The sequence below is a fragment of the Schistosoma haematobium genome, chromosome 1 (assembly GCF_000699445.3).
Source record: "Schistosoma haematobium chromosome 1, whole genome shotgun sequence".
Classification (NCBI taxonomy): domain Eukaryota; kingdom Metazoa; phylum Platyhelminthes; class Trematoda; order Strigeidida; family Schistosomatidae; genus Schistosoma; species Schistosoma haematobium.
In genome coordinates, this window is record NC_067196.1 from 74,384,214 (window position 1) to 74,410,469 (window position 26,256).

A 26,256-nucleotide genomic window follows, 5' to 3' on the forward strand; every position below is an offset into this window, starting at 1 on the left:
TTAGGAAGATCATTTGCTTAAATGTATCGGTAAAAATGTAATTTAATAGCAATATACATTTATTGAACTAGGTTAGCTGGAGAGTTTGCGACTTCTCACAGGTAGTCATTTGAGATCTTGCCCCTGTTAAGTTCGATCTCTGAATTCATATTGTTCGTCAGTTTAGAGACATGGAAAGAAAAAATTTATTTCTATAATATGAAAAAATTTTTCCTAAAATTTATTAAGAAGTGTTCATTGAAATTTTTCATAGTACCATTGTCAATTCCACATAAATAAAAATGATTAGACCATTAAGCAGAATTCGAAGTAAGGAAACGCGGGATCCAGAAAACATTTTATCTCGCTAAGAGATCATTACATGGATTTGAGTTTTTCGCGCTAAATATTAATTTTGGGAATGAAATACGATTAACTGATTGTGAGGAAATATTTCATCGCTACATTGATCTGAATACGATTTCTCAAAAAATATAACTACACTTTAACGCCTGAATAATGTAACACATCAAATGAAACTGACTAACGGCACTATATTTAAGAATGAAACTGTAAGGCTTTTAGTCACTGCTAGATTTCAGTCTTTAGTAAGTAAAAATATAATGATGTCGGTAACTAAGCTACCTACCATCCACATGTTAAGTGAAAGACATGTAGTCAAAGAAAAATGACCATGTCATTGAACCAACAAACATATTAGAAACATTAATTTCAAGGACATCAGAATATGTGAGAATCTACTAATGATAAATTAAATAATTACTCCTGTCATTCTAGTTCCTTAGCCACTGTACTGTTTTGTGAGAGTTGAGGTCTACACAAGTCTTATATAGGTTTTAGCTATTTAAGTAAATGATGATAAACACTAACGATATTCGATTCGCTCCCTTGAAGGTGATGCAAATTAAGTCAATAATAAAGGTTTTAATGTCAAATTTTAAAATTAAACATTCTGTATGTGTATCTAGAGTAGTCTTATGGATGGTAAATCACTTAATGTTTAGAAAAGTCAGGAGAAACGCTTTTCATTACTATACTAAACAACTTAACTCGTGTCATATTTGCCAGTGTGAGATAGTATATAAATTTTCTTCAGGTTTATATGTATTTTTTTAAGATCACCAAATACAAGATCTGACTAAAGGAATTTTCGTTAATCACTTTAAATGAAATAATAAATGTAACTATATCATGTCATTAAGTGTATTCAACGTAATACTCGTTTGGTTATTCAGTTCAATTCACTACTGAACGGGATATATTGAAGAGAATAATTAACTGAAACAAAGAATACAACATAGAAAAAAAGACTAAAACACCGACAGACATTGTATCATACAATCAAATAGTAAAAATATTACAATAGGTATTGTAAACTACGGATTTTTACGATATTTACAACTAACCACATTAAATAGTCTCACGGAAATACTAAAATTAGGTTCATTTGATTAGTTCATAATATAATGAAGCAAATGTGCTAGATTTCACTGCTAGTCCCTATGAAATTGTATAAACAAATATGTACATATAACATATGTGCAGTTGGCAATCAGTAAACAAAGTGATATTCCCAATAGCTTCGATCTGAAAATTGTAATAGTTCAATAATTGAATACGCTAATTATTTACCCAACATGTCAGATAAAAAAACAACTAGGACTATTCATAATTTAGATGGTTAAGTGTACACTACTCATCTACGACAACTTCAAAGAAAGATATGTTGAATAGCATTACAAAAGTTAGTTAGAAACCAATGAAAATATATTATCAGTCAAGAAGGTTTATAGCAACTATCCTACAACCAATTTCGATAATGGTTAGTTTTGGTTAAGCTCTTTTATTAAATTACTTAACTGACAGTTTGGCCGGACACTATTAGCAACAACGTACTGTGGGAGAGAACAAACCAGATCCCAGCGAAGGAAGAAATCAGGAAGAAGCGCTGGAAGTGGATAGGACACACATTGAGGAAAGCACCCAACTGCGTCACAAGACAATCTCTCACTTGGAATCCTCAAGGTCGAAGAAAAAGAGGAAGACCAAAGAACACATTACGCCGGGAAATGGAAGTAGACATGAGAAAAATGAACAAGAATCGGATGGAACTAGAAAAGAAGGCCCAGGACAGAGTGGGTTGGAGAATGCTGGTCTGCGGCCTATGCTCCATTAGGAGTAACAGGCGTAAGTAAGTAACTGACAGTGTTTTTCGAGCAGTAACGATTCGCATATTTCTTTGTACTATTATGATCAGTATCATATCTGTATAAACGTATACGCTTGATCACATGACAAACACTAGCTAAAATGTTGGTAGCTTAAATATTGCTTGATGACTCATTCTCTTCCTCATGTTTATATGTACGCGAATCCTACTATTAACCTTTGCCTTGCCTAGCTGAGCATTACCCAATTTGACTATAAATTTGTCTCAGTATTTGCTCGCATACACACATTCGCCTTTCTGCTTCAAATTCGCTCGGTGTGCTTATAGCTTTGTGGTCTGTGCTATCCGCTAACAAACTGTAGTTGACACTTCTTATTGCCTTCTGATTCTAAACACCGTTAAGATTTATATTATTATTATTATTTGAACACATGAATATTGGTACAAGAGAGCGCCAATATATATGCGCCACACAAAACAATGAGAATTCGAAGAGAAGTAGGAAAAAAAACTAAGGAGCGCAAAAGAAAAAGAGAACAATAACGAAGAGATTGGTGTAAGGTAGTGTGGTAGTAATGAGGGAACGAAAAGGTACAATCAGAAGAAATCTTTCAGGTAAAGGAGACACAACCACTTTTTATAAAGAAAGTAAAAGAAGGTTACAGCAGGATCGCCACTGGCTTCTATTCTGAGCCATATCTGATAACGTCTCTAGCCACTGTGTAGCACCATCTCTCAGACCCCAACCAGGGAGTCGTGAAGGACCGACAGAAGCCAGTCCTTTGCAGCTTTCTTTCATACCACGACACCATGTCATGCGCTGACCACCTCTCCGCTTCTTCCAACCAGTCCCAGAGTCGGCAAATAATGCACGACGTGGAGTTCTCTGGGACGACATTCGTAGAACATGTCCAAGTCACCGAAGTCGGTGTTTCAAGATGGTGACACCAATTGAATTATCGTCTCTGTGCCCGAACACACGATGCCGAACCTCTGCATTACTAACATGGTGTTGCCACTGGATGTCAGCAATCCTTCGGAGACAGCGATGATCGAACACAGAGAGTCGTCTAACATCTTCAACTCGGAGAGACCAGGTTTCACAAGCATAGAGCAAAACTGCTCTCACCGACGCGTTGTAGATCCGATCTTTTACAGCCAGACTGACATCACGAAGGCGCCAAAGGTGGCCCAGATTGGCATAAGCCGCTCTGGCTTTCACTATTCGTGCATTGATCTCATCACTCACACCCCCACCAGCACTTATGCAGCTACCCAGATACACGAACTTCTCGACTACGTCTATCTGCTCACCATCCAGGGTGAGTACAGGATTAGAATCCTGCCAGTCTTGTAGAAGTACTTTGCACTTCGAAGGTGCAAAGCACATACCATACCTACGGACACTGATTGCCAACTGATTAAGTGCGGATTGCATGCCTTGGGCATTATCGCACAGTAAGACAATATCGTCCGCATACTCAAGGTCGAAAAGTCTTTCTCCAGGCAACAGATCCACACCACCATTACTTACATCCGTCAGAGCTGCTTCCAGAATGTCATCGATGGCAAAGTTGAAGAGGAATGGTGAGATTGGGCAACCCTGCCTAACCCCACTGCTCGAATGGAACAATGGAGAGAGGTGGTTGTATGCCCTCACTCTGCCTGAGGTGTTTGTATATAGGGCTTTCAGGATGTTAATAAACTTCTCAGGCACACCCTTCTTCAATAGACAATCCCAGAGAACAGTCCTATCCAACGAATCGAAGGCAGCCCTGATGTCAAGAAACACTACGATTGTTGGCCTTTGAAAAGTATGGCGGTGTTCTAACATTTGGCGGAGGGTGAAGATATGATCAATACATCCTCGACCAGAACGAAACCCAGCCTGCTCCTCGCGAGTCAATCTTTCTCGAGTTTTGAACCCACGAAGTATGATGGAAGCCAATAGCTTGGACGCAATCGGAAGTAGACTTATCCCCCGATAGTTGTTGCAGGAACGACGTGAACCCTTTTAAAGATAGGGACAACTATCGACTCATTCCATGACGTTGGTACACTCTCTAGTTCCCAAACCTTTGTAAACAACGTCGTCAATTCCTTAGTCAAAAAGTCACCACCATCTTTAAAAAGAGCCGGAGGTAAGTCATCTGGGCCAGGTGATTTGTAACGCTTCAAGAGTTGGAGTTCCTTGCGGACTTCCTCCTCATTTGGTGGATCAGTCGTCACTGGCCATGGAGGGCAGGACAGTCTGACCGATGTTGCCGGAGCAGCAGGCCAGTTGAACTGCCCTTCGAAAAATTCTGCCCATCGTCCAAGACGTCGATGGATGTTAGTAATTGGCATCCCATCACCCTCGCAGATTGTTCCACTCACACCAGACTTCTTGCTGCCAGTGACTCGGATGAGCTGGAAGAGCTTCCGGTAGTTACCAGATGCAGCTGCTGCTTTCAGCTCATTAGCACGCATCGACCACCAGGCTTCTCGGTCCTTACGCAAGCTTTGCCCAATTTCCTTACGTAACATCCTTCGTTTATGGTCAAACTCACGGTCACCCGGAGTAGACCGACGGGCTTCAATGAGTTGTAAGGAACCAGAAGAAACCCAGTGCTTAAAAGCGGGACGTTTCGCAAACCCACAACTGACTGTCCCCGCCATTTTCATGGCGTCATGCAATTGCAACCAATGCTCATCTATACTTTTCGGTGGAGTGGTAGCTAGCCTAGAGGCTAGCTCGGTTCGATACTTACTAGCAACAGAAGTTGCAACCAGCTTGCTAATATCAATCCGTTGGTGGTGGTCACTTTGTTAGCCAATGAAAAGTTAGGTAAGATTGGCGCAGAGCAGGGCATGATCAGAGTCCAGATAGGTACTCCAAAAGGAGCGGCAGTCTTGTACACAACCACGCCAGCGGTAGCTGATCGCGATGTGATCAATCTGAGTCCAGGCTTGAGATGCAGAGGGAGGACGCCAGGTGGCACATCGGCGATGACTGTGCCGAAAGTTAGTGCTAGCCAGAAACAGGTTGTGGTCTGTGCAAAGTTGCAGTAGACGGTCCCCGTCCCCGTTATCTGTTCTGCGACCAACAAGTCCCCATCGGTCACCTAAACAACTCTCTTCTGTGCCTAGACGCCCGACCTGAGCATTGAAGTCTCCGCCTAGTACTACAATATCTGTCGAACGCATTTTCTAGAGCAGACCAGTTAACTGGTGGTAGAATTCATCCTTGATTGCATCCGGGCTGCAATCTGTTGGGGCATAGGCGGAGATGACGAAAAGACATCGTTTCTCACGCCGATTTCTTCTCACTTTGATGGAACTTTCTAATCTAACAGCACATAACCGACTGTTAATGGGGATCCAATCGACTAGTGCTGCCTCAGCTCTAGCGCTTAGTGCGACACCAACGCCAGCAAGACCAGACGAAGATGCCACAGGGTCCCCGGATAAGCGCACGTAAAACAAGCTTTTCGAAGCGACAGATGGAGATCGAATTTGTAGTACTTCACCAGAGTCTTGAATACAGGTCTCGGATAGACAACAAACATCAATATTAAGACTTTCCAAAGACATAGCCAGCCCTATCTGTTGTCCGACCTGCATAAATGTACGAACGTTGAAGGCAGCCAGTTTGAATGGTGCACGTGGTTTCAGAAAAACTGCTTCAGTCCTCGTATTCGGTGGTAACATACAATTTTCAACCGGACAGTGACTCGAGAACGTTTAGATACAGTCGAATTTCCACCAAAGACGAGCCGCTGTATAAGTATAAAAGAGGGTGAATAATGTGGAATAATAATAATAATAATAATAATAATAATAATAATAATAATAATAATAGTATTAATAATGACAATAATTGTAATGATAATAATCTGAATCAATTGTTTGTTTTTCAAAGCGAGAAAGGTAATTTCCATAGGCATAAAGAGTTCATCAATTTGTGTGTGGGCTGTGATACTGCCCGGGTGCCCAAACCGAAGCAGGTGGTTATCTTAGGGGGCCACTCCCCGAGCCTTTGACCTAAAGGTCTAACCCACAAGGCAGTGGAGCATCGTAAGGAGATGCAGTCCCATGGTAGCCGGTGACCAACGATTGGTTCATACGCCATTTGTTCCCGCAGGATACTGGAGCCCATGTGCACCATTGATTTGGAATCCGGTTAAAGCGCCGGACATTCGCTTTAAGATTTATATAATAACGGTTACAAAGGTGATTGGTTAACGAAGCAAAGCCACTACAGGCTCATAACACTAAAAAAAAACAACCAAAAACGGTACTTTGGAATTTGTCATAGAAGGGATCTTTATCATACATTCACAATGAACGATTTGGGTAGTCAGTTAGATATTATATTAGGAAGTATTATTCAATTTATAGTAAACAGCTCAAGAGCTGGTTTGACATCAACGAAATTTCGAGAATATAAGAGAAATTCGGAAGAAACTTCGGATACTCTACTTTAACTCAGAGTGTAACTGGCATAATCTGATATTTACTAGGAAAACTAGTGAACAACTGCCTCAAAATTATCTGTAACCCCTCAAACCCAATAATTTCACGAAATTGTCACAGTCAATCTTCTATTAAACCACTGGGTCAGAATTTGTTTTGTATAAAATTTCAGCGAAATTACTTTGTCACTGTAGTAGCAAGTAACATATCAATAAAAGTGACTCCTCAAAACTAAAGAGTTCCATCAACTATTTATTTTCATAGCATTTTAATTTGTTGCTTTTTTATTGTGATCATTATCACTGTTTATCTTATCCACTAATCATGTTTCGTGTAACTAAGCTATTCATATTATGATTACAGTTTTCCTATGTCAAATGCACCACATACACAAGGAGTTGCATTGATGCTGTCCAAACAAGCGCAAAATGCACTTATAGGATGGGAATCTCATGGACCAAGGATCATCAAAGCGTCGTTTAAAACAAAGAAAGAGGGCATTTCAATGAACATCATCCAATGCTATGCGCCTACCAACGACTACAATGAAGACGCGAAAGATCAATTCTACAATAGGCTGCAGTCAATCGTCGAGAAGTGCCCAAAAAAGGACCTGACCATTCTGATGGGAGATTTCAACGCCAAGGTTGGAACGGACAACACTGGATATGAAGACATCATGGGACGACACGGACTGGGAGAAAGAAACGAAAATGGTGAGAGATTTGCAAATCTATGTGCCTTCAATAAGCTGGTCATAGGCGGCACCATATTCCCACATAAACGCATACACAAAACCACATGGACTTCACCGGATCATACTACACAAAACCAAATCGACCATATTTGCATCAACAAAACGTTCAGGAGGACTATAGAGGACGTGAGAACCAAGAGAGGAGCTGATATAGCATCAGATCATCACTTACTGGTCGCTAAGATGAAATTGAAACTCAAGAAGCACTGGACAACGGGGCGGACAGTATCACAAAAGTTCAATACGGCCTTTCTCCAGGATACTAGCAAACTCAACAAATTCAAGATAGTCCTCAGCAATAAGTTCCAGGCCTTTCATGATCTACTCAATGGAGAAGGAACTACTGTGGAGAGCAACTGGAAGGGGATCAAAGAGGCAATCACTTCAACATGTCATGAGGTCCTGGGTCACAAGAAGCACCACCACAAGGAATGGATCACTGTTGATACACTGGGTAAGATTCAAGAAAGAAGGAACAAGAAGGCAGCGATCAATACCAGCCGAACAAGAGCAGAAAAAGCCAAGGCACAAGCTGAATACACGGAAATAAACAAACAAGTGAAGAGGAGCATCAGAACCGACAAACGTAAATATGTGGAAGATTTAGCAACGACGGCGGAAAAGGCTTCAAGAGAAGGAAACATGAGACAATTGTATGACACGACAAAGAAACTCTCTGGAAATCGCCGCAAACCAGAACGACCAGTAAAAAGCAAGGAAGGCAAGGTAATCACCAACATTGAAGAGCAACAAAACAGGTGGGTAGAACACTTCAAAGAACTCTTGAATCGACCAGCTCCACTGAACCCACCCAACATCGAAGTAGCACCCACGGACCTCTCAATCAATGTTGGCCCACCAACAATTGAAGAAATCAGCATGGCCATCAGACAAATCAAGAGTGGCAAAGCAGCAGGACCAGACAACATCCCAGCAGAGGCACTAAAAGCAGACGTAGCGGCAACTGCAAGGATACTCCACATTCTCTTCAATAAGATTTGGGATGAGGAACAAGTACCAACAGACTGGAAAGAAGAACTTCTGATCAAAATACCGAAGAAAGGCGATCTCAGCAAGTATGATAACTACAGGGGCATCACTCTTCTCTCAATACCGGGAAAAGTCTTCAACAGGGTATTGTTAAACAGGATGAAGGACTGCGTAAACGCCCAACTTCGTGACCAACAGGCAGGATTCCGTAAGGATAGATCGTGTACAGACCAAATCGCAACTCTACGGATCATTGTGGAACAATCAATTGAATGGAATTCATCACTCTACATCAACTTCATTGACTACGAAAAGGCATTTGATAGCGTGGACAGAACAACACTATGGAAACTTCTTCGACACTACGGCGTGCCTCAGGAGATAGTCAATATCATACAGAACTCATATGATGGATTAAACTGCAAAATCGTGCATGGAGGACAGTTGACAAAGTCGTTCGAAGTGAAGACCGGTGTTAGGCAAGGTTGCTTACTCTCATCCTTCCTCTTTCTCCTGGTGATCGACTGGATCATGAAGACGTCAACGTCTGAAGGAAAGCGCGGGATACAATGGACATCTAAGATGCAGTTGGATGATCTAGACTTCGCAGACGATCTGGCCCTTCTATCCCAAACGCAACAACAGATGCAGGAGAAGACAAACAGTGTGGCAGCAGCCTCAGCAGCAATAGGTCTCAATATACACAAAGGGAAAAGCAGGATTCTCCGATACAACACAGAATGCACCAATCCAATCACAATTGACGGAGAAGATTTGGAAGATGTAAAAACCTTTACATATTTGGGCAGCATCATTGATGAACAGGGTGGATCTGATGCAGTTGTGAAAGCGCGGATCGGTAAAGCAAGAGCAGCATATTTACAACTGAGGAACATCTGGAACTCAAAGCAACTGTCAACCAACACCAAGGTCAGGATTTTCAATACAAATGTCAAGACAGTTCTACTGTATGGGGCAGAAACCTGGAGAACTACGAAACCCATCATCCAGAAAATACAGGTGTTTATTAACAATTGTCTACGCAAAATACTTCAGATCCATTGGCCGGACACTATTAGCAACAACGTACTGTGGGAGAGAACAAACCAGATCCCAGCGGAGGAAGAAATCAGGAAGAAGCGCTGGAAGTGGATAGGACACACATTGAGGAAAGCACCCAACTGCGCCACAAGACAAGCCCTCACATGGAATCCTCAAGGTCAAAGGAAAAGAGGAAGACCAAAGAACACATTACGCCGAGAAATGGAGATAGACATGAGAAAAATGAACAAGAATTGGAGGGAACTAGAAAAGAAGGCCCAGGACAGAGTGGGTTGGAGAATGCTGGTCAGTGGCCTATGCTCCATTGGGAGTAACAGGCGTATGTAAGTAAGTAAGTATGTCAAATTATCTACTTCTTGCTTTTCGGGAAATTCATCTTGCTATTGATTCGAATAACGTCAAGTAGTTTTGTTAGTTTATCAATATTGTACATTTAATCGAAAGTCTCAAGATCAGGGGAATGAAATTCAGACGTAATAGTTCAGTTTAGTACATTACTAATTATTTATGGCTGAATTTGTGAATCAATTGAAGCTAGACCACCATGGAATCACTGAACAGTCGTTTAGTCCTAGTATGTGACTCCTCAGCAGTGCGCATTCACGATCCCACCCCACGAGATTCGAACCCAGGACCTATCAATCTCCACAAAACCCCCTTCTAATAATAATCACCATATGCTCACTAGTGAATGGCGTTCTAGTGAGAAGCAGTGACCAGTGAAGTTCAACCAGGTCTGTTGTGAGACAGTAACTCACTGAAGACAATGGTTGACAGTGGCTCAATGTCGTGGATTGGTCGAAGTTAGACATTAACATCGTTGAATGCAGGCTCAACAATCTAGAGGTCAAGCGTTTACGCGTGAGACTGACAGGCCTTGAGCTCGAATCTCGCGGTATAAGATCGTAGACTATGCACTGCTGAGGAGTCCCACAGTAGGACAAAACGGCCATCCAGTACTTCCAGGTTTTCCATAGTGGTCTAGTTTCAATTGACTCATGAATTCAACTATAAAAATTACTAAAATCTCCACAAAACCCCCTTCTGATAATAATTATTCATGATTAACATAATATATACGTGTAAGTGAAATAATTCTTTGTTTAGTAATAAGAAAAACATTTTAATTATTTTATAACAGTTATCTAAACATAAATCTTAATATTCTTTTCAACTTTATTTTATCATTAGAATTTTTCTTTGAAATAAGCAATAAATTTTAATAATGAATTGTTAAAAAGAAGAAAATACGTGGTGATTCGGAATATTGTTGATTAAATGTAATACTCTAATGAACTGGATGCAGTCTCTTTCGTTCCTTCTGGATATCATTATTATGCTTTTCTATTTAAGTTTGTCATAATAATAATAATAATGACAATAATAATAATAATGTTGGTTTTTTCATGTTATCTTAGGTGTTGTATATTTATAAATGAAACAAGCAAAACGTGAAACAAAACTTACATACATTAATAAATACGTCTCTATTGCGTGTACGCTTAAATCGTGATAAGTAATTACTTAATGAAGAGTTTCTTTAGAATAGGATTTATCCAACCTTTTCTCTTTCATTATAAATTTAGTCTTTATGAATAAATGTAATCGAGGAAAATTTCCACTATACATCTGTGGAAATAAGTCTCATATTGATTAAATAGACGAATACTGAGATATATTGGCAAAATAACTTCGGTTGGCTATTCTGAGGCTGTCAGTTTGAATTAGACAATGAATCAAGTTCCTGTTAAACTTTAGTTGTCTTAAGTAACGGTGAAGGGCTGTATTTTATTTAGAAACTTGATTTACAAATTTCACTGGTATCTGGTAATAATCACTTTTAATAGTTGAATTCATGAGTCGATTTAAGCTAGATCACCACAAGATCATGAATCGATTGAAGTTAGACATTAAAACTGATTGATGCCGGCTCAGTGGTCTACAAGTTAAGCGTTCGCGTGAGACAAAAGGTCGTGGGTTAGAGTTCCGCGTTCGGGATCGTGGATGCGCACTGTTGAGGAGTCCCATACTAGAACGAAATGGCCGTCCAGTACTTCCAGATTTTCACTGGTGGCCTAGCTTACATCGACTAGTGAATTCAACCATTAAAACTACTACAATCTCCACAAATCTTCATTCTGACAATATTCACTACTGTTCATTCGGGAATTTTCATCAGTAAGTTATGGACTACCATAAATCCTTTCTCGCAATTTAAATTTTAGTACAAAAGTTTCAAATATACATGCATATTGAATGATGTCTTTAAAACAATGTTTAACCATTCTGTATTTATAACTCCAAAAGGCTTTTGGTTAGTTTACCCCCTCAAAACATTTTAAATCTAATTACATATGTTGTATTTTTCTTAGTGTACATAAATCCAAATTATATCGAGTTTGGATTAGCCAGAAAACATACTATAATAGGATAATATATGTTTCCGATCGCAGTATTTAGTATGGAAATAGGTTATTGCACGTGAGTTAAATTACTCAGTTGACATACATAAATATTTGGTTAAAACAAATCGGAAGTTATGTTGTGACAAAGTATTCGAACAGGCTGATACTTCCACAGTTTGAGTAGACATGTCTCATTGAGTTTTACTGAATAAAGTAAAGTGAACAGTTTTATCAGTGCGTTTTACTAACTAAAATATTCATGTGCCTAACTCTACTGAGGCATGCTAAATACCAAGAGTTAGCTCCCCTCTTCCAATGCTCTCACATGGCCACGCGTATACAGCCACTGACAAGGAAGTCCTACTCACTGAACAATAATTTTAGTGGTTTCATAGCTGTGGAGCGGATGCTGTCAAATGTATAGTTAACTAGTTTACGGAATTACATTTCTTCAAAACCAAATAACATAGCTGAATCTAATGCAAACGAATTATTCACCTTTAAATTATGAAACTACAATTTTCGTGTACAAACCTTTCAAAGATTTATTGATCATCTACTTTCTTGGGTCCAACATTTGTATAGATTTTCAACGACATACAAATGGTTTCTGTATCAAAAGTGAACACACCTAAAGTATCCCACAATTTTTTTGGGCAATTAGTTCAATATGTAATAGTTAATGATCCTAAAGAATTTGAAGACAGACTAGATATTAAAAGTAGAAACCTAACTATAGGAAGCTTGGTAATTGAAAATACCTTGTGAACACGAATAATCCGATAAAGACACACTCACTGTTAAAAGTTACCGATATAGCGTACAGAAACACTGAAATTCTGTCTTCTATGGATTATTGAAGCTTTTGTCGTGAATCTAGAAACTATGCAGACTAAAGATACCTATCCAGACTTCTATTACAATGATCTTAACCTCCACCGTTCCACTACTTTATTGACCTTTTAACAGGAAGCGGATTACTTCAATTAAAAAGTGGAGATTATAGAGCTTCCGTAGTTCAAATAATAAACCGATTTTAATTAGACCACCACAGCAGATCAAAAAGCACTGAACAGTTTTTTCTTTCTAGTATGAGACCACAAGGTACCAAACCCAAGACTTTCGGGTTGTGGAGTCGTGGGTATACACTGCTGTCTCGTACTATGACGAAACAGCTGTCCAGTGCTTTTTGATTTACGATCATGGTCTAAGATCGGTTCACGATTTGAACTACGGATTATTTTCGTTTCAACATACCTCCTCGTTACACCCCACTCCAGTATTTTTCTCACTTTTACAATTACTAATCATCAACTAACTTTAATGACATTCTTAATGAATATTCAAGCTCTTAACGAATATATATACTTTAACAATAAACACTTTTGCTGCACTGTCAATATGGCGAGTAAATTGTTTTCATTAATAATGTCACCGATTATTATTGTCAATAAAGCATGTTTCAACTTTAGGAACAAATTTACTGAAAAAAGAACTTGCTGAACAGATATTTTTTACTTTATATCGCAGTAGATATCAACTTGAAGATATATTGGTCTTCATACTATTATTGATCCACCATCATTATACTACTTACTAGATAAAAGTTTGAACTACTATAGCCTAGAAAGAATATTGGAAATAACTACAGCAACAAAGAGAATATCTGATGAGAATGTGCTTGCACTACAGGAACTTTGTTTATCGTCATGATTGGTGTCATTGTCAGCTAAGGTGAATGCATCGATTGTAGCCGCCCTCACTTGTGATACTGATGGGTGAAAACGATTTTTCCACATTTAGAAAAGTCAGTATGACACTACTTTTGATCAGTTGTTTGCTACTTATCTATGCATCAAATGTTAATAAACCATAAACTCCTTTATAACAAGACTAATAGCCAAACTAACGAAAATGGAATCCTTCTACAATTTAGATTTCGTAGTGGTGAATTTTTTAAACCAGATGAATAAATGCATCGATCAGTACAGACGGCTGTTCTTTAGAAACTGCCTCCTTAATGTGTGACTGCCTTTTGTTCCATACAGCTTTTTTACAATCAGCACTATCTAGGTTTCAAAATTCATTCCAGTTACTTTAGTCTGGACAACAGAATAATAACAAAAGCTCTTAAATAGAAAGCCCTGCTCAAAGCTGAATACACAACCCGTGCTCAGCAAATGAGTTGCAGTTAATTCGAAACAAATTCGCGATTTACTTTGAGTTGAATTATTAAATAATGTGATAACCCAAATGAATACTTTATTTTCTCATCTTTTGAAATGATTCGACTAGGTAGTGCAAGTACTACGAAGGACTTTTAAACGTATAATTAAGAACAATATGAGAATTCTACTTAAAGATATATTAATGAAGTGTACTGGATGGAACATAGTCTAATCGTAACAAGTGGTTACACTATTGTAAACAAAGATGGATGGTGGCTAGTAATGGAATCCAGGACGTGCATTTCGTCGGCTGGATGTACTTGCATCCTAGAGTTGATGTTCACACCAGGACTCGAACACAGTACCGTTTGCCCCAAACATATACCAATAAGAAACTGACTAATTGTAATCCTAAACACCAATGGGAAGATTCAAATAAACAATACAAAAACGGCTACACCACTACCTAAACAACACCACCAATTGGGAAAAGTCTATTAATAAATTAATAGTTCTTAGGAGAGACTCAAGTACAAAGCCTGTGTTGCGGAATTTGAAACTAAGCAACATGTTACTACCGCATTGTATAACTCCATAAAATATAAATGTAGTAGTTGGCTAAATACAAGTTAGAGGACAGATTTAACGAGGTTGTGTATCTTCATCAACTGGGGCGGTTAGGACAAGTTATGTACGGTTAACCAGCCATTATTCATGGCGAATTCCTTTGAATTTAACATTTTTTTAGAATAAGCAATAACGAAGTTGGATCTACGGCAAATATTAAAGTCTCAATAGTACAAAAAGAATATGTCTATAAAAATGTATTAAGAAAATGATGGGTGACATACTCAGGAAAAAAACTGCTTTTACTAAAAATGAAGATATTGACTATCTGATGTACACTGAATATATATTTGACCGTGAGGGTTTTAAAGTCAGATCTCATGAGTTATGCAGGAACAATCTCATAAATGGATAAATCTAGACATGAGTCGACTGGGATTTTCTGAAGTAGATCGGTATCCTATTTCCAATAACCAAACAAGATTTATTTCTCAAACAATCTGGAAATTTGTAGCCAGAATAACGATCATATGAGATGTAAACTCGTTCAGTTGCGACAGTGCTCAAAAGTACGTCTCAGCATTGTTGCAGTAAACGCCTGTTGAAAGTGTCCATACAACGTAAACGACTACACTTGCATCAAACATTATTATCAATGAGTGCATAATAAGCAATAGGATCATTTCCGCACTTCTTTAATGAGTACAACAATATCGTTTAAATGGTTTTTAAATGCACTTTCGTCTCCATCATTGGATAAAATGTAATCCCAACAAGTGAATTCATCTAATCCACACTCGGACATAGCATTATCAACCCCATCAACATATGACCAACCCCGTTCGATTCTAACTTCTATAGGTGTGACAATACGTATTAACAAACATTTGGATCGACCAAATGTCCTGATGAGATACTCCACATCATTTGTCCTTCTGGCATCTGAGATAATAATAATATCAGGATGAGGTATCCCACATCGTCTAATACTTTCAAGCAATGATTTCCGGGTGAATATATAAGGATCTTGCCTAATTTCCTGTTCCATCCAATCAATCATTTGTTTTCGATATTTTTCTTTATATTCGTTCGAGGACAATAATTCAGACAAGTCCAATCCATAATGTTCAGCGAAATACGATTTAATTGGTTCACTTATTCGTACTACTAAACAAGAAAGATGATTACATTGGAGCAGATTAGTCAGACGATTAACAGTATAATCTTTGCCTGATTTTCTTTTCCCACTAAAAACAACACAAACAGATGTCGATTCTTGAATCATTAGGTCTGAAATTATGAATACATAGATTAGTTATTCGAAAGGTAAACTACAAATCAGATGAGAAAAATAAACACTATGACCTAACACAAAACAAACAGTATAGTTCGATATAAATGCATACTATTCCAAATCATCTTGATTTACTATTACGGGAAGATATCAAATGGATGGAAGTAATAATACCAACAACAGAAAACAAGAGGTAGAAAAATTATGGACAAATAAAGTGGTGGAAAAGATTCTCATAGTTGATTCTACTACTATTCGGACCAATTTCAGTATTCATATTGCGCTAATTCGGTAACTGGGGTTGACACGCATTCGCGACAGGTCATATAATGGTTTCGATAGACCCAAAACAAAAAAAGGAAAGTAAAGGCTCATATGTATCTAGTGCCTCCTTGTACTAATATTTGTGTTCAAATAAATAAATAAACTTGATGTGTATTGAGGTGAAAAGTCTACCTTTCCCAATGACGTGTAATACTTTAGAAAAATGTCTTTTTGCCCCTTGTAGGCAACAAGTGGGAAATTATTTTGAAATTTCTCCTTTATTTCCTCTTTTTTGTTTGATTGAGACCATGTACGTGAAAAAACAGAATGGTCAAACAGCACTATGGCTTTGAAGTAGAGGTATTTGAACCTCTACATGTTGACTACGGCATTTGAGTGTAATAAAGAGTTGGGATTCAAAATTAAAATTACCAAGTATTTTGATTGCAATAGTTTAAACCTACAGAATTTTATTTCGTAAGTAAGAGACGGTCAGGATACTGCCTGGGTGCCCAAACCGAAGCAGGTCACCTAAAGGACGCCTGGGGAGTTTCACGGACCAGATCGACAAGCAGCGAATGACAGCATTTGACCACTCCTAAGGAATAGAAGGTATACATGCAGTCCGTTCTGCTATGTTGTGCTTCCAGTTTCTAGGTATTATCCCTAACGTTTGTGTTGGGACTGAGCTTAAGTAGGTATTTAAAGGGATTCCAGAGCAGTTTAGGATGTTGTAAGTTATTAGGTCACCTCTGAGACGACTATAGTCTAATGAGTGACGGTTTCGTGGCGTGATGTGCTCTTCATAAGGCTTGGATTCGATTCCCCGAACTGATATCGTGGCTCCATCGGATACGTTCCAGTGTACCCTTATCTTTTTAGAGTGAGGGAGGAAATACTATTTCCACACTCTAAATGGAGTTAAATAAAACTGTTGAAGATTAAGTGGAAAGTTTTACCGTCAAACTGGCTAAAAATGCACTCAAATATCACCAGTGCAAGGTTTGCTCGAAACGCATTTTTGTAGCAGTTAACGTAAAACTTTATATCATAGGATGCCAACATTCCCAGATCTCTTTCAACTTGGGAGCTATTTAGGTTTATATACATCAGTGTGAAATATGCCGACTTTACATTACCTAAGGCGTGAAATAACTGCAATAGTTGAGTAGGAAGTTTACCTTCAAATACACATGGTAACTCACTTTTTGAATGGCCGTCGTATTTTTCAATATCTCAACCTTTAATCTTCGGCAATAAAAATAGTATTTTAAGTGACTTGCGTTAGTTCTTACAGCTTTTTCAAAACATAACCGAATTTTCTTCTCGAAAACAATGTTGGGGTTAATATTAGTTATTCATGTAGGGCATCCCGATCCCAGCTTATTTGATAGCAGTTTATGAACCTTCTTATAGTGTCATAGAAGGTTGGTTTCAAAGAAGACAAATAGATGAGACATGTTATCACCCAGTTCATTACTTTAGATACTTAATGCTCATTAATGTATAGTTACATCGCGTTTGTAGTGGCAAATAAATCCCCCAAATTATGTAGCTCTTTAGGTCTTCAAGGTCGATGCTGACCTCACTGATTTTACTGGACACACCCTAGCTGAAGGCGTCCAACCATAAATTCCACGCCAGATCACGAGTGGGTGCTACACAGTGCTATTAGCCAGCTTAGGTCAAACGCTTCTCGACATATCGACAACCGTCCAAGTATATCTTCAAACTCGCTCATTCTTGACTTTTAGTTTGACTGGGCTGGCATCCTTCGGTTATAAAGATATTAACGACAAAATGGTCGTCAAACCCTGAATATATGTGGCATCTTCATGTTCTATGGTAGGAGTGGTAAATAATTAGCCAGACGGTGGGAAATTTTTAAGTTCCCTTAAATGTTGTAAATGAAGTAGTAGACTCTTTCTTTCTGTGGTCTGTTGTTCGTAATGGTGTTTGATTGTTCACACGTCTGTTATGGGTTATGATTTATACTTAGGAGACGTTCACAAGCTTAATGGGGTGGAAATATATTTCTTCCTCAATATTAGTCTCTCTGACAGCATTAAACGACGGTTTTCAGAAATCGAAATAGACGGCATCGGGCGTGACGGCTAAACTGTCTATGAGTGGGTAAACATCAAATAGAACTAATTTTTCGTTGCATCAGAGCTTCTAACCTGGTAAACGAGTGGGCATAACCTAGTGACACAACTGACACACGACACACTGATGTCATTCAAGCTGACGGATGGGAAATCGGTTCTCTTTTAGTCATATTGAAATTCTTCTTGTTGACAGACCATGATTTAGTAGTGATTATCCGTCACTATCGTGCTACGGTGTGAGGAGTGATTAGCTGAAAAGTATTTTAATGGGCAATTAAATTAATTAGACTGAGGTGACAAATTATTTACGTTTGATTTGCTCTCAACTGTGTTCAGTATTTAGATGATTGGGTAGCTCTAGTATTCTTGATTTGATAGTCTAAACTTATTCACAGCCAACAGTTTGCCATGTTATCTGACAGTTGTCTTCACAATCTCGAGAACATGACTGACATAAAAGTGAAATCTAACTGATGGGGTTTCCACTCTGTAGAAAAGTCAGATTGAGTTGTAATGATAGTGTTGCCATTAAATTCTTGATAAGTACATCAACCATCCGACTTGTTAAGACACTGTAACACGGGGTGATCCAAGTTAAATGGTAACTGCAAAGTGTGACTTCGAAGCTAGCTGGTTCGTCACACCATTCCCGTCTAGCTCAAGTAGGCCTTCAATCATTCGACATAGATCATCTACGCTGGTGATCTACAGTATCAACAAAATGTACTACGTCATTCATTGAGCATGGTATGAGGGTGTTCAGACATGGTTGATTCCGCCTGTTGTGAACAGGGAAGTAAGAAGCCCAGACAACTACGAAAGCTATTTCCTCGGGACGTTATTTCATTTTATTCAAACCTTGTAAAACACTCATATTTATTTTTGTCCCTATTTGATTCTACTGATGATGTCACAGGTATTCAGTGTTTGACAACGCTTCTACCAGTAACACCTAATGTATTTCGTTCCCACCCAGAGAAATCAAAAGACAGAGTCGAGGAGATCGGAAGAGTATATTTGGCGATGACCAATATATCGGAATTCTCTGATCTAATCTGGCTAGCGATTGCGGTTGATGTTGAGCACGGCGTTACCACACGTGATCTGGTGCGGATGCCTGACCGAGCGCCTTCAGCTAGATGAGTCCACTAAAACATATGGTCAGCATCCAATGTCGAAAACTTACAGTGCTATTTATTTTGGGGATTTATTAACCGCTACAGATCACGCCCCCCCTAGTGGGGCAGTGACTACCCTAAGACGTGGCCAGCCAGAAGTTTAAACCCAACGAGTTTGTCGTTGGTAAACACTCTTCTGATAGCTTACTAAGTGTAGCAGCCTCTGGTCGTCTTTCCTTACTATATGGGACCGAGGTACAACATAGTAAAAAAAGAAAGAGTTACAACGAAAATTTCGACTCCTCGTAAACTGCATCGTTCTTTTCCAGTCGTCCTGGAAAAGAAAAAAGAAAGTGTAAGTGCATGTCGAAATACACTCGTATGTGCGTAAAAACACAATGTCGGCGAAAAAATGGAAAATATATTCAAGCACACGTAATAGCGTTAAAAAAATGTTTTTTATGTTTTGTTTTTTTTAAAAATAAAAATATAAATATATAGGCATAATAAAATTGTCTTTTTTTAAGAAAAAATCGTATGTCGTTAAAAAGAAAGATCGAGATAATATAAAATGTCGAGTAGTGCCTTACGTGCAGTAGTCGTTTAAATGTTCTGGAAATCTTACTCTTCTTCCAGAACGTGTCGTTTTAGGTATATTTTCAGATACATTCGAAGTATCATCGCTAGTGTTGGTTGTCGGTTGAGGAATTATGAGTGGAGTCGTATCGTTCGATTGTACCGAAGGAAAATCGACGTGGATAGGATTTCCTTCTAAATACGCTGCTTTTAAGCGATCGATGCTGATGCTATCGTTTGTTCCGTCCTTACCGATTATATAGTACTTAGACTCACGTTGAAGAACTTTGAAGGGTCCTTCGTATGCTGATTCGAATGGTCGTCGATGCGAGTCTCGACTAACGAAAACGTGTGTACTATATCGTAAGTCAGGTTGAACGAAAACATCAGTTGATTGAGGTCGAGTGGAAGCAGGTTTAACTGAACGCATTGCGTTTGTAAGCCTGTTCGTGTAGGAGGTTAGATCCATGTTCATTGAAGAGGATGAAGGATCCACGAATTCTCCTGGAAGTCGAAGTGTCGTTCCATAAACGAGTTGAGACGCAGTGTATCCAATGTCAGCTTTCACTGCATTGCGGATACCTAGTAAGACGAGTGGAAGAGCGTCGGTCCACTGTGAAACGTTTGCAGCTGATAGCGAAGCTTTCAGTTGTCGGTGAAAACGTTCTACCAACCCGTTTGCTTGTGGATGGTAGGCGGTCGTTCGGAAGCGAGTGATTCCTAAAAGTGTGGTCAGACGACGGAAAAGATCAGATTCAAACTGACGTCCGCGGTCTGTAGTGATGGTTGAAGGGCAACCGAAGTTTGCTACCCATCGTTCGACGAAGGTGCGGGCCACTGTTTCAGCAGTGATGTCCTTGATAGGTACTGCTTCTGGCCATCGAGTGAAACGGTCTACGCAGGTTAAGAGATAAGAGTATCCATTTGAATCTGGTAAAGGTCCTACCAAATCCAAATGAACATGGTCGAAACGAGCATCGGGAGTTTTAAACGAGCCTAAGGGACATTTATTGTGTCTGATAACCTTAGATTTTTGGCAGCTTACACAGGAGCGTGCCCACTCCCTCACGTCTTTATTCATTCCAGGCCAGCAAAACCTTTCTGCTATAAGCTTGATGGTTGCACGAACACCTGGATGCGAAAGTTTGTGCAATGTGTTGAAGACATTGCGTCGATAATGTTTCGGCACGATTGGGCGATCCCTACCTGTAGATGTGTCACAAAGTAAGGTTTCTTTACCTGTTCCCATCTGTTTGATGCGTAGTTTAAGTGTTGTGGACGATAACTCGTGCTGAAGATCACTGTCTTCTTTTTGAAGCTCGGCGAGTTTAAGAAGGTCGATTCCCTGGAAACTGTTCAAGGAAGTTATACGAGATAAAGCGTCTGCAACTACATTGTCTGCTCCAGAGATGTGTTGAATATCTGAAGTAAACTGCGAAATGTAGTCCAGTTGTCGAGACTCACGGGGAGAGTACTTGTCTGAAGGAGAGCTAAACGAGAAAGTGAGCGGTTTATGGTCCGTGAAAAGAGTGAATTCACGACCTTCGATGTAGTGTTGGAAATGCCGTACAGCACAATACATAGCTAGGAGTTCCCTACCGAATGTGCTGTACCTTGATTCGGTGTCTAGCAACCTTCTAAAGAAAAATGCCAAGGGTTGCCAGGAGTTGTTAACCCTTTGTTGTAAGACTCCTCCGATTGCAGAGTCGGACGCGTCTACTGCGATGCTAATGGGTGCTCGGGTGTCATGGTGTGCAAGCATTGTTGCTTTAGCAATCAGTTCCTTAACTGTGGAGAATGCTTTTCGTGCGGTGTCGTCCAAATTAATGGATTTCGCATTTCCACGAAGTTGGTCGGTCAGAGGTTTCATAAGTAATGCGCATTTCGGTATGAAACGTCTACAGAAACTTACGAGGACGTTAAACGTGCGTAATTGCTTGACGGTGGTCGGTTCTGGGTAATCCAGAATGGCCGCCACTTTGGTCCTAAGAGATCGAATCCCTTGAGCATCGATAGTGTGTCCTAGGAAGTCTAACGAGTCGGTTCCGAATTGGCATTTCTGAACGTTTACAGTTATGCCATGTTTTTGTAATCGTTCGAAAACAAGATCCAGATGCTTGAGATGTGATTCTCTGTCCAGACTTGCTATTAAGCAGTCATCAACATACGCATGTACGAAGTTGAGACCTCGAAAAACGTCGTCTATGAATCTTTGGAATGTTTGAGCAGCATTCCTTAGACCGAAAGGCATTCGCAAAAATTCATAGAGTCCGAAGGGAGTAATGATGGCGGTTTTCGGTATGTCGTCTGTGGCCATGGGGATTTGGTTATACGCTTTAACCAAGTCGATTTTCGAAAAAACAGTTGTACCTTTCAAGGTAGCTGTCAAATCGTGAATGTGAGGCAACGAGTAACGATCGGGAATGGTTTTCGCGTTCAATCGCCGATAGTCACCAGTTGGACGCCAATCGTTGCTGTCCTTTTTAGGGACCATGTGCAACGGAGATGCATAAGGGCTACTTGACGGTCGTATGATTCCTAAATCTATCATGTGATCGAATTCGTTTTTCGCTAACCTTAGCTTTTCAGGAGCTAGTCGTCGTGCTTTAGAGAATACAGGTGGTCCTGTAGTCGTGATGTGATGTGTAACATTGCTGGTTACACACGGTAGTTTCGGTTGAGTTTGTTGTATCCCAGGATACTTATCGAGTAGTGGCTGATAAAGTGGGTCGATCATATGCTTAACTGTGACTGGGGATAATCTGCAACCAGAAAAGGAAGTTACGCAAACGGACAAATCAGTGTTTCCGTCTACTAGCCTCCGTTTGCGCGTGTCGATGATCAGATTGTGGTGTTGTAGAAGGTCCATACCAATGATTGGCATAGAAACATCTGCAATAACGAAAATCCAGTGTATGGGTTTGCGTAAACCCACGTTAAGGTAAACGTACCTTTTGCCATACGTAGCGATCGGTTTTCCGTTTGCCGCCTGTAAGTTTAGGGTCGATTCGTGTAGTCGGTCGTTAGGATTTGCTGGGAGAACGCTAACTTCTGCGCCAGTGTCGACGAGGTAGCGAACTCTCGTTGTCACATCTGTGACGAATAACAGACGGCTTTGTTCGCCGGCTACGGTTGCCGTTAACGCGTGCCGGCTTGGAAGTTTCCCGAATTGCTTTTCGAATCAGTCGGTTTCGTGTTGGGAAAATTGCAGGGTTTTCTGCAATTTCTGGAAAACTTTCCATACTGGTTATGATACCAGCACCAGTCGGCGTTATCTGTCTCTCGTGATCTAGAGACAGATCGCTTACGAGAAATGCTTCTACGTGGTGTGCGCGATCTCTTACGGTCGGTACGAAGACTAAGATAACGCGTGAGTGTGTGACATAAGTCGGTTATATCATTCTGAGTCGTTTGAGGTTTTTCTTTGACTGAAAATACCTCGGTAGTAGAAGGTTTCGTAATTTGTAAAATGCGGTCGGCAGATGCAGCTAGCTCGTCTAAGGCGTTGTTCTGGAACGAGACCAGAACTGCTTGCACCTGTTGGGGAAGTTTTGACAAGAAGAGTTGTTTGAATAGACCTTCGTCGAAAGTTCTTGGGCCTATAACCTCTCTCATCCGTTGCAACATGTCTGTCGCAGAACCGTGTTGCAGGTCGATATTGTTGAAGAGTTGATCTAACCTTTGTCGATCGGTTAGGTCCCCTCGTTTAAGAATCGAGCGTTTTAAGATTTCGTAAGGATCGGAAACATCACTAGTAAACATACTAGGTGTTACGTACCTGTTGAATTCGCGCGGTAGTGCCTTGACTACTGCGAGGAATTGTGCACGTGTGTCGATCACGCCGTGCTCGGAGAAGTCGGCTTCTGCGTAGCAAAACCAAGCTTCGATGTCGTCGGGCCAGAAAGGCATCAGTTGAAACGAAGGTGGGGACAAGGTCTTAAGCTTGAGTACTTTAGGTATCTGTTCAGTCATGATGAAATATGAAGTACGATAATGAACGAGGGGAAATATATATATATCCAAGAAAAAATACGAAAAAAATCAAAATGTTTAAAAAAATAAAAAAATAAGGCAATGATATATAATAATCCCAAAAAGGAACAGACTCACAGTTGCAAATAGGTGTACCAGATCACGTCGGTCTCACCAATGATGATGTCACAGGTATTCAGTGTTTGACAACGCTTCTACCAGTAACACCTAATGTATTTCGTTCCCACCCAGAGAAATCAAAAGACAGAGTCGAGGAGATCGGAAGAGTATATTTGGCGATGACCAATATATCGGAATTCTCTGATCTAATCTGGCTAGCGATTGCGGTTGATGTTGAGCACGGCGTTACCACACGTGATCTGGTGCGGATGCCTGACCGAGCGCCTTCAGCTAGATGAGTCCACTAAAACATATGGTCAGCATCCAATGTCGAAAACTTACAGTGCTATTTATTTTGGGGATTTATTTACCGCTACACTACATAACATGAGCTTTCGTTCTATGTATTATTCACTGCCATGCTTTTTTTTGTTCCGAAAATATTATAATTTAAACGTAATATTTTGTATCTTTTTTCTACCCTAATTCACAGTTTCGGGCACAATTGTATTGTTCCAAATAATCGTACATTGTGGTCAGGATATTAACTTATTTATTCATGTACAATTTCGCACGAATCCGAATTCGGAGAGTTCAGAATTCAGAGTGTTCCAACTGTCTTGTCTTCTCTCACTAGCGTGCTTGCCAACCAATCAGATTCTGGAATAGTTCTCTCTCTCGAACTCACGCGTATTAGCCTCAAGGTTAAGCCGCAGTCTACTGCGCCAAGGTCACAATCTAGACTAGACAGATCAAGGTCAAGTCATAACAAAGTATCGACGGGGTAAAGGCGATCCAAGGTCACAACACCGCCCTACTAAAAAAACTCTGACACAGCAAACGTGGACTGTATTCCATTGTCCTTAAGTGTTAACTCTGGATTATATGGTGGTTGGAGGTAGTCAACAGGAAACCCTGGACCTAGGTTTCGTGCTACTTGGCACTCGTCAGCAAGGTGTACCTATAATCTTGAGAGAACTGGCACTCCCTGACGGATTCGATCACGTATCGCAGGCCTTCACAGTCAAAGATGTTGTGTGGCCCGTTATTTTTGTCGTTATTTAGATCGGACAATGTTTGTTGACGGGATCTCCACTTCGGTGACCCGGGATCTAACTCCAAGGAGATCGTAATGAATGATTGTTATTGGAATATACAAGTTGCCTATCCTCGTATATAATCAGCTACTTAAATCGCGTTAGTCAATAACGAAATTAAATAAGTCAAATAACGAGAACAGACTTGTGAATACATATATTTTGTATTTAAAGTGAATGGAATAGAACGAAGCAAAACGACGCGCAGTGGACATGGCGGACAAGCCAACTCCCCTTTAGTCAAGCGTTAATCAACATTTATAGGCACACAAAAATAAGTTGCAGACATGTGATGAGTAATGGGATAAGAAGTGTACACACATATGCGCTCATATAAAAGCAGTCAAGATTGATAAGCGAATAATTAACAAGGTCAAAATGTGACTCAAGTAGGATGAATAGAATGGGATGTCCGAAAGCTAGACTAAGGTACATAGGCTCAACATTATAACCGACACTACAATGTTATCACTGAGCCACGAGGCCGATGTCCCTTCTAACAACCAGAGAAACAACTTTCATAGGTGCACGGAACGTACTGACAATGTGGGGGATCGGGAGTTCCAGTCAACTTGGCGGTTCTTAGAATCAGCAAAACCCATTGGACACAAGCTGGACAGCAAAAGCTAGATACTGGAGAGATGCTGGTGTATTCCGGTCACGAAAAGGAAAACGCTTGACACACAGGGAGTTGCTCTGATGCTGTTCAAAGAAGCACGTAATTTACTTATTGGGTGATAATCTTACCGATCCAGAATCATAAAGTATCCTTCGAAACAAAGGAGAGAATAACAACAGATGTTGTCCAAAGTTATGTACCCACCAATGATATCAGTGACGACTATGGAAGTTGTTAATCCATATGTTAGCCGACAAACGTGCTAAGTCGTCGTGGTCTTGAAATAGAGCAGAAGTATAGTCTTGAGATGTGCATCAAACATACTTCTTACCCTTTCCCAAACAGAGTACCATATAGTGATTAAGAACAACAGCAGCATCCAAGGTGCTTCTTCTGCATTTTGTAGACAAACTGATATAGATCAATGTGTTCGTTTGGTGCAGGTTGAAATGGAAGTAGCAATAGGTTTTCCACTATCCTGAGAAAAGCCAAAGTGTTTTTGATATGAGGATTC

The 26,256-nt window shown here is 39.9% G+C and overlaps 1 protein-coding gene across 1 annotated transcript; it reads right to left on the reverse strand.

Annotated features, from left to right (window-relative positions):
- Positions 1 to 9,514: 9,514 nt before the first annotated feature.
- Positions 9,515 to 17,849, reverse strand: MS3_00002105 (uncharacterized protein). Its single transcript, XM_051209669.1, has 2 exons — positions 17,092 to 17,849; positions 9,515 to 17,043 (listed from the first exon to the last, which is right to left on the reverse strand). Exon 2 carries the CDS (start codon positions 15,857 to 15,859, stop codon positions 15,254 to 15,256), a length of 606 nt encoding a protein of 201 aa, XP_051075127.1. The 5' UTR covers positions 15,860 to 17,043; positions 17,092 to 17,849; the 3' UTR covers positions 9,515 to 15,253.
- Positions 17,850 to 26,256: the final 8,407 nt, after the last annotated feature.

Excerpts from the sequence above, each read along its gene's own strand:
- MS3_00002105 (XM_051209669.1), bottom strand. The coding sequence starts at position 15,859 with ATGATTCAAGAATCGACATCTGTTTGTGTTGTTTTTAGTGGGAAAAGA.